At 51.1% G+C, this 8,988-nt stretch overlaps 1 protein-coding gene across 1 annotated transcript; it reads left to right on the forward strand.

Annotated features, from left to right (window-relative positions):
* Positions 1 to 167: 167 nt before the first annotated feature.
* Positions 168 to 8,758, forward strand: ARHGDIB (Rho GDP dissociation inhibitor beta). Its single transcript, XM_042890467.1, has 7 exons — positions 168 to 198; positions 514 to 572; positions 3,774 to 3,962; positions 4,525 to 4,608; positions 5,564 to 5,640; positions 6,975 to 7,038; positions 7,934 to 8,758. Exons 3-7 carry the CDS (start codon positions 3,785 to 3,787, stop codon positions 8,131 to 8,133), a joined length of 603 nt encoding a protein of 200 aa, XP_042746401.1. The 5' UTR covers positions 168 to 198; positions 514 to 572; positions 3,774 to 3,784; the 3' UTR covers positions 8,134 to 8,758.
* The last annotated feature ends 230 nt before the right edge of the window (positions 8,759 to 8,988 follow it).

Below are 8,988 nucleotides of genomic sequence, written 5' to 3' on the forward strand. Positions count from 1 at the left end.
AAATGAGGCTCACCTGTAACGACCCCCACTTGTATCCCCGCCTATGCGTGAAAACGCTCGACCCGATTTTCCACACATCACCAGTATAAATCAGTACAATATACAGCGGCACCGGCTTTTCAGACCGATCTTAATTACAAGCAGGAAAAGAAACACAATTAAAACCGGGGATCGAACAACGAAGAGCCGAGCGCCCAGGTGCAGTAGCAGCAGCCCTCACAAAGAGCCGGGAGCCTCTCGGAGCCCCCTCCCGCACCCCGCCCGGGGGCTCTGCGCTCACACAAAGCCGCGCAAGAAGAGCGCAGCGCCCGGAGGGTCGGGCAGAGAGATGCGCGGAGGAGCGCTGCAGCATGCGGTCTCGGGGCTTCCTCTTCGAGTGGGCTGGTGGAGGGAGGCTTTTTTTTTTCTTTTTTTTTTTTTTTTTGTTGTGTGGGGGGGTTTTTTTTTTTTATTTTTTTTTTTTTTTTTTTTTTTTTTCCACCACCAACTTCCTTCCTGCTCCAACTGCCAAAGCGCAAAGCTGAGAGCTGAGAGCAGAGGAGGACCCCGCAAGCAGCAGGCACCGCGCAGCAGTGAGTGCGAACCCGGGCGGAGGGCGGAGGTCGAGGGGGGTGAAACTGGGGAGGGGGCAACTTTTTTGTTCCGGTATTTGGTTCCATCGCCCAGCCTGGCCGGCATACGGACAGGGCCCTGTCTGCATCCGATGGGGAAGTTGGGTTCGGCGGTTGGGATGCGGACAGAGGGAGGGTCTCCCCGGTGCCCGAAGGATTTTCGATAGCTGGACGCTGGGCTGTTCTTCTGCCCCCGCACCTCTGGGGTGGGACGTGGGGCACCGGTGGGGCCGTGTTTCAGTGCCCCGGGGTGGGAAATTGCTTCCTCACCTCCCACAAACCCTCTTCCTGGAGATAAGCCCTAGGATGAGGGAGGGGGGCATTTGAGGGAGTGAATTGGATGTGCTGAGGGAACGTGAATAAAACGCTGACACCGTGACTGCCCTCTTTGTGCCTTGTGGTGGCATGGGGGGATGAGGAGGTGCATCCCCCTGTGTGCATCTCTCTGCCTCAAAATGCTGCAGATGCAGCCCCAGCACAGGCAGCGATGTGTAGGAGAGCACAGTCCCTCCGTGTCTTCCCACAGCTGGCTTTATAGTGGGAAGTTCCTGATATGGCTCCAGTCCTCTCTCTGCTGCTGCATGAAAGCTCCCAGATCTCAAAGGTGCAGGCGATGCACAACTGAGGGTCGGGGCTGCAGGAAAGTGAGAAAAATACAGCAGAGCAGGGCATAAATAAGTCATGTCTCCTTGTGTAAAGCAGCTACAGGGTTAATGCTTTTCATTTTTAATGCAGCTGGTGGCCTGAGGCCCTGGGGGGTTCTGTGGAGCTGTGTGCTTGGCACAGGAAGCCAAGCACCCCAACAGGTGGGCGCTAACATGCTCACCCTGGGGATGCTGCAGTGCCTCAGCCCTGCAGCATCTCTCTGCTGGTGGAGGGCACCGGTCCCACAGGTGGAGCGAGCAGATTCAGTGCCCAGAGCTGTACCCATCCCCAGCTCTCCCCACACCCCAGGGTTCTTCCTCAGCCCTGAGGAACTGCTGCCTGTGAGGTAAAGGCAGGGGTGGGGAACAGGTGAGATGTGATCACCTCCCTGCCTTGGGAACATGGCAGGAAAGTCAGGTCTACAAATAGAAGATAAATGCTGGAGTGGGGTCTGATCACTGCCATCTTGCAAAGATGTACTTGAGCTGTTCAGCCCCAGCCAGGCTGTCCTCCATGGGCTCCTGCCACTGGCACAGCAGGCTATCTGTGTAACTCTTTGCAGGCTTTCAGAGCCTAAGTGCATCTGCACCTCAGGTGAGCTCCCCCAAGGGCTGGCAGGGGAAATCTGCAACATGAATGATGCAAGGAGGAGGTCTGAGGAGCAACCAGATGCCTCAATTCTGGCTCTGCCTCTTCTGTGCATGGGGCTGGTAATATCTTGCTTTCCTCCTGTGATAAATCACAACCCCTGTGTAGAGTGGGAACAGGTGGGCAGTTGCTTTATAGTTCTAGTGGGGGCAGACAGCTTGGTATCACGAGAAAGCTCTGGCGGGTGGAAGTGACTCAGATCTGCAGCTGGAGCCCAATGGATGGCAAGACCTGGTGCTGGGTGCTGCAGCTCATCACATCCTCTTCCTGTGGTTGCTATGCGATAGCACTGCAGGGTCATGAGGTGCCATCATTAGATGGCTGTGCTGGGGCTGCACAGCGGTGGGACATGAGCTACAGTGCTCTTTTTGGGAAGCTCCTGGTTTCCTTCCTCGTGAGGACAAGCTTGCGTGCCTTTCCTATAGTACACAGGTCCTTCATGCTCCCAGAGCCAGGAAGGGGCCTTTGGCTTCTGGGACATGCTTTCTTTCGAGGCCATTAGAACTGGGATTTCCTTTTACTTCCCAGCTGCTCCCCCCTGCAATAGTTCCTGACTTACCATAGCATGTTGTAGCAAAGCAGCCTTGTATCAGAGCAGTAACACAACTGAGTGCACTCACCCTTGTGCTCCTCAGTCCTTCCCTGTCTCTGTAATGTGCCTTTGCCAATATGCCCCTCCTTGAATGTTTTCCACTGGTCTCATCCATGCTGGGATAGCACTGGGAGGTCTGTGAATTACTCATTGCTGCCTGATTCCACTTGCTGATTCATTGTGGACTGTTGCATAAATATATATATATTTATTTGCATTCTCTTTCAGTGAAACTGAAAACAATCCTGGGAGCTTCCTACTGGGAACTTCAAGGCCACAGCTGTAGAGAGGAACAAAATGCTTAGTGGGGGAAATGCAAGTAACCAGGGAAAAAGTGAATTTTTAGCCTCTGAGGAACAGCCTCAGAGGATGAGTTAATATAAGGATAAGCTGAAGTGCACTGAGTGATCTGTGTAGCAGTGCAGCTCACCTCTCCTTCCTCTTGCTTGTCTTTGTCTCCTCTTTCCCTATCATGTCCCTCTGCCTCCCTGCTCTGCCTCCCATTTGGGATGCTGGCCAAGCTGCCTCACCACCTGCCTGGCACTCAGTGTTGTGTATCCTGGCTGAGCTGGGCTCCAGCCCTCCTGTCTCTCCTTTCTGAGAGATGAAGTACAGGTATGCAGGGCTGGATGCAGCCACCATCATGCTTCCTTCCTCAGCAGGAGGGAGACCTGATGAGTCTGGGGTGAGCAAACATTGAGAATACCAAGAGACAGATCAAAGTGAGTGCATCTCTTTGGGTGCTTTAGACAACATGCTGATGTAAGGGAGCTGCTGCCAGGTATATGATCTTTTTATGATCTCTGACTGTTGGCTTGTAAGAAGAGAGTGAGTGAAACATCTGTCCTCAGCTACATTCCCGTCTCTGTGCCCTGCTGTGTGGCTGTGGCTCTTTGTATGAGCTCTCTGGCAAGCACAGAAGCTGTGCACAGTGGCTTCTAATTGCAGGGTTGTCAGCCAGCGATCGCACTGCAGAGCGACTGTAAATCATTCTGGTATCAGCCTCCGCTCCTGCACCTCCTCCCTGCAAGGGAAGGCTGGTGGAAATCTGTGTGTGTGTGGTGTCTGTGGGTGAGCAGCGAGGGCAGAGGGGGCTGAGCTCAAGCCCAAATTTCAGCACAGCAGTGTCAGGATTGCTGATTGCTGCTGCCATTTGCCTTTGACGATCCCACTGTGTTGTGCCTGCCCGGCTGCCTGGGGAATTGACACGCAGTGTGCCCTCAAGGGTGCTACTCCCCACAGAGCAATCCCATTGACTGCCCCTTTCTTATACCCAGACCAAGCGACCATGACTGAGAAGACCCAGGAACCTCATGTGGAGGAGGATGATGATGAGCTGGATGGGAAACTGAACTACAAACCTCCTCCTCAGAAAACACTGCAGGAGCTGCAAGAGTTGGACAAAGATGATGAGAGCCTCACTAAGTACAAGAAGTCTCTGCTGGGAGATGGACCTGTGGTGGCAGGTAGGCAGGAGCATCGTGGTAGGAAGGGACTGGGGAGATTCATTGCAAGAGTGTGTCTGAATACAGAGATGGGGCAAGGTGGCCTCAAAGAAAAAGTAACTTGGCTGACTAGACTTCTGCTGGCAGAATGGGGATGGACAGGTGGAGAGATGCAGGGGATCTGGCAAGTAGGATGCCCTGAATATTAGATGTAAAGTATCAGAGAGTGTTAGTGTTTGAAAGGGGCTTGTGGTATGGGGTGTGTGGGCCTTGGAGGGCTGCAGGGGGGTTAGGAATATGAGGGAACCAGCTTGTGCTGAAATGGGACCTGAAGAGAGATGTCTCCTGTGGTGGAAAGACCTTGTCTAGGAATTGAGGTAGTGGCTGGAGGGATCCATGTTGAGTGTCTGGCGTAGATACACGGTCCTGTTGTGCTACAAGAAGTTTGGTCTTACTGGGTGCTTTGCGAAGTGCATCCTCTGTGTGGGAAGTTCAGAAGCATTTCTTTGGTTTCTGTCCCCCTTCCCCCTCAAACATTTAATTTCACAAGCTGACAGCTTCTCCCTTACTTTCCTACCTGCAGACCCAACAGCTCCCAACGTGGTGGTCACCCGACTCACCCTGGTGTGTGACTCTGCTCCAGGACCAATCACTATGGACCTTACAGGTGGGTACAGACTCACTGGGCACACAGAGGAACACACAAAGGCTCTGGGATGTTTCAAACTGAAAGGGAGTTTGTCCTCAAGATATCAGTGGGCTTTAGAGGAGTCGTGAGGATATCATAGCCTTGCTTTTGATTTTAAGGTGCACTTGTATGAAAAAGAAGATGCAACAGAGGGAAGTGCGGAGGATCTTTCTCTCATCTAGACTGCTCTGGTAGCTTCTGGTAGAAGGGTTCCTTCTGCTTTCTCTTCTTCCTTTCATTTAGAGCACAGGGGACGTGCATGCATTTGGGTAACAGGCTGTTTTGAAACTTCAGAATCAAGCAATACTGCAGTTCCGGCTCCAGAGGACATGGGGAGAGGAACAGGCTTCACCTTATATGGGCTTTTCTATATAGAGAGGAAGCCAGGCCCAGAGGGGCAGAGCAGCTTCCTGTTCAACTGCAACCACACAGTGCCTGGGAGGCCTCACTAGCTGGGCAGGGGCTGTGATACACAGCTCAGTTCACCCGGTCTGGTACTGGGCATGGCTGAAGCAGGGTATTAACAGTGTGTAGTGCCTAACGATGAGCCTGCACATAAATATCTCTGTGTACCAAGACCTGTGTGTATTAAGCACTGTCGACACAGAAGCATGTGGATGTGGCACTGAGGAACATGGTTAGTGGGCATGGTGATTGATGATGGGTTGTTGGTTGGACTAGATGATCTCAGTGGCCTTTTCTAACCTTAATGCTTCTATGATGCTTTGGTGTGAAGACTGATGCATACGCACTGCTCAGGTGTTGGCATTTCTGCCAATGTCTGCTCATTGGGCAATTGCAGTGTATTCGCGTTGCAGGTATGCAGTCTTTTGAAGGGATGCTCACCGTGACACCAGTCCCAACCCTGGCCCTCTGCAGGTGTTCTCTCCTTGCTGTGACACCCCTAGTTAATGGCTTGATCCTCTTCTCACAGGTGACCTTGAAGCACTCAAGAAAGAGACCTTTGTATTAAAGGAAGGAGTTGAATACAGAGTTAAGATCCATTTCAAAGTGAGTTGCTTTATGTATTGTTCTACCCATCAAGGGACTTGGTCTTTTCAGAGAATTACTTCTGCCTGTTCATCCCTTGGAAGAAGTTGCCTTCTGTCCATCAAGGATGGTGAACAACAGGTTATTTGGAAATTTTGGCTGAATTTGGCTGGACTTTACAGCCAAGAGAAAGTCTTTAATTCACACAGAGTGGGAATGGAAAAGAAGGAAAAGAGATGATGGCTCTTCTGCTTGCATTGCTGGGCTTGATGAATGCATAGCAAAGATTTAATACTGTAGCATTTGGCAGAAGATACCTGAATTCTCTTGAGTCATGACATATCCAAATGTGGCTATATGACATATCCAAAAAGGGGCTAGTTTCAACCCCTACTCTTCTGTTAAGCAGTGTGTCAGCCACTTCTGCTGTTTCCAGCTGAGAACAAAATTCAGTCACACTGCAGTGTGGCATCCAGCACTGAAATGATCATCTCTGCAAATGTTTGCTGCAGACAAAGCTGGGTTTGGCAGAGAAGGTAAAGAGAAGGAAGATAGTGTTCCTGAAACAGGAGGGAAAATGTAAATGTGTAGGCTCTGCAGGAAAGATTTCCCTCTGTCTCTGAGGTTTACCTGCTGTCTCAGATGGCATTGTCCTTAGACACACTTCCAGCTCTCTTTTATGCAATGAAATATTTCCAGCTGTATTTGAGCCCTGCTGACAGGAGATGCCTGGAGTTACTTAAGGGAGCTACTTTGGGACTCCCTTAGTCCCAAAGCTGGTAGGAGCTGACACTATGTGAATTCTCCTCAAGATGTAAAAGGATCTTCCCATCTTGTTTCACCATGGAACTGTTTTGTAGAGGGGCAGTGTGTGTGGGATAGGGGCAGCAAGAGATATCCATGGGAGATTCGAAGAAAGATTACAAACAAAACTGTGCCCTCCATCTCCTGAGGAGCTCCTCTCATGAGGAGCTTTGCCAGCTCCTCACTGAGTTTAGAGGGCATCTGGGAGAGTTCAGTGAATCTTGCTCACGTATTTGTACTGAAAGCGTGACTCCAGTCACCCATCTCTGGTTTCCCTTGCTTCACTTTGTCATTATTAGTCTGTTCTGGGAATCTGCCTCAGACACCTTCAAAGTCAACAAGGAGATGCCCTCAGACACACAGAGAATACTGCAGGTCTCTGGCTGCCTGTTGGGAAGTGACATTAGGACTCCCCACAGCGTGTCTTTTCTCAAACTCTTGAGAGCAGTTGTGTGAGGAGCCAAGGTGGACATCTCTCTAAGGAGAGAAAAAACAGCAGATACAGGATCAAGATTCTCCCAGTGACTCTTATTTCTGGTCACTTTGTGCAGGTAAACAGGGACATTGTGTCAGGACTAAAATACGTGCAGCACACCTACCGAACAGGAGTGAAGGGTGAGTAAGAGACCTGCATGCCCTTCACACCCATGCTCTTTCTCTTGCAACCCTCTCTGCTCAAATAAGTGTTCCTGCAGATCTGGACTAGGACAGGGCCTCCCTGTGCTGCTACACAGGAGATGTGGCTTCTCAGCAGAGTGCATTTGCCTGCACTTTGTGTCACCCAGACCAACTGTTTCCTGTGCCTGTGTGAACTCATTACAAGCCAGCTCTGCTGTCTGTATGCTACACCACCAGCTGCAGCAGAAATGTCCCCAGAGATGCTGTTCAGACGGTGTTTGCCACAGGCTTACTCTTCACCTCCCCCACCAGCCCTTGAAGTGTGGCTCAGTCCTTGTGGAGATTCTCACCCATCAAAGTTTCTTCCAGATGCACTTGGTAAAATTCAGAGCTGCTCTGCAGAGCTTCCCACTGTCTGTGGAGGATTGTGCTTGCCTGTAGCCTCATGTGTTTTTACAGTGCTGCCCTGCCTGGGCTTGGCAGAGGAAAGCCCCATTTTGCACACACATCCCACATATGTATTTTTGCATACAACCACCGCTAAGGCTCCATTGTCTCATTAAGCATGCAGGCAATGTCCTCTGACCAGAAGAGAGAAGTAACAGAGGATAAAGAGAGATCTCTATCTGTGTGTTGAGGCTGCATACTTCCCACAGGTGTTTGTTGTGAGAGCAGCATAGAGATGTGAGAGGGTACAGACTTAACTCCCTGCCCATCTTAGCCCACCTTCTCACTTCCTTCACTGATGGTACCTCTTGCTTGCCACGTCCCTTTCTCTCACCACTCCGCTATTTCCTTTCTGTCAGTGATCTGTACTTGTGTTCATAGCTTTTTCTCTCCTTTGTTATTCCCCTCCTGAGTGTTTCATTGCATGTGGATTGTTTTCTCCTAGTGGACAAAGCCACATTTATGGTTGGCAGCTATGGGCCACGGCCAGAGGAGTATGAATTCCTGACGCCTATTGAAGAAGCTCCTAAGGGGATGCTGGCTCGAGGCACCTACCACAACAAGTCCTTCTTCACGGATGATGACAAGCACGACCATCTCACCTGGGAGTGGAACCTGTCCATCAAGAAGGAATGGACAGAATGAGCTCACCCCATTTGCCTTCCCCCTTCCCTTCCCTTTGCCTCCTGCACCAGTCTCCAGGTGGGCCATGCCCACCACGCTGCTCCATCCTGCCACCATGGCCGGCCACAGCCCTTGCAGCTCTCCTCATGGGTGCTGGGGCTCTGTGCCAGCCTTGGTTGATGCACAGGCCTGCAGGTGGCCTTTGCTGCTTCTTCTGATACACTGAAAATAACCCGCCCATTCTCACCACCATCCCATCATGACATGCAATGGATTAAATTGGGAAGCATATCCCGCCCTTTCCCCCAGTACTTCCTCTTGTTGCCTCCATCTCTCCTCCTGTATCAACTCTGGTCCCGGGAAGTGCCTTTTCTAGGAAACAAGATCACCTCGCCAGCTCCTTGAGTCTCCTGGCAGGGCAGACTGGCCCCTGGAAAATCCCTCTCTGAGTTACACTTGCCATGTGCCCTGACTCATTGTAAATGGCTACTTATATCTCCCATGATGGTCTCCTGGTTTGTATCTGGTGCCCCACCCCGTTGAAATCCATTATTGTGCAGGCAAAACCAGTCAAGGGGATGCAGCTAGATGCTGTAACAAGACATCAGTGTCTCAAGAATAAAAATGATTTCTTTCTTCTTCTCTGCATGAGCGTCTCTTTCTTTTCTGGAGTATGGCTCCTGATACTTCAGTTTGGCGGTGAGGCGCATGTGGCATTCGCTTCTCATGCTTAATATTTCCCACGGCAACTGTTCTCATCCACCAGAGGAGATACAGGAGCTGCATGTCCCACTGGCTGAGCAAGTACATGGGAGCATCTGTGAGACCCAGCACCCAGGGAAGTGCAGGGGAACCCTCTACACAGTGGTGTGGTTG

Source organism: Lagopus leucura, unplaced genomic scaffold (assembly GCF_019238085.1).
Source record: "Lagopus leucura isolate 7727_CA_CO unplaced genomic scaffold, USGS_WTPT01 Super-Scaffold_100159, whole genome shotgun sequence".
Taxonomy (NCBI): domain Eukaryota; kingdom Metazoa; phylum Chordata; class Aves; order Galliformes; family Phasianidae; genus Lagopus; species Lagopus leucura.

Excerpts from the sequence above, each read along its gene's own strand:
- ARHGDIB (XM_042890467.1), top strand. The coding sequence starts at position 3,785 with ATGACTGAGAAGACCCAGGAACCTCATGTGGAGGAGGATGATGATGAG. Across the intron at positions 4,609-5,563 it reads AATCACTATGGACCTTACAG|GTGACCTTGAAGCACTCAAG; the intron begins GTGGGTACAGAC and ends CTCTTCTCACAG. Across the intron at positions 5,641-6,974 it reads GAGTTAAGATCCATTTCAAA|GTAAACAGGGACATTGTGTC; the intron begins GTGAGTTGCTTT and ends CACTTTGTGCAG.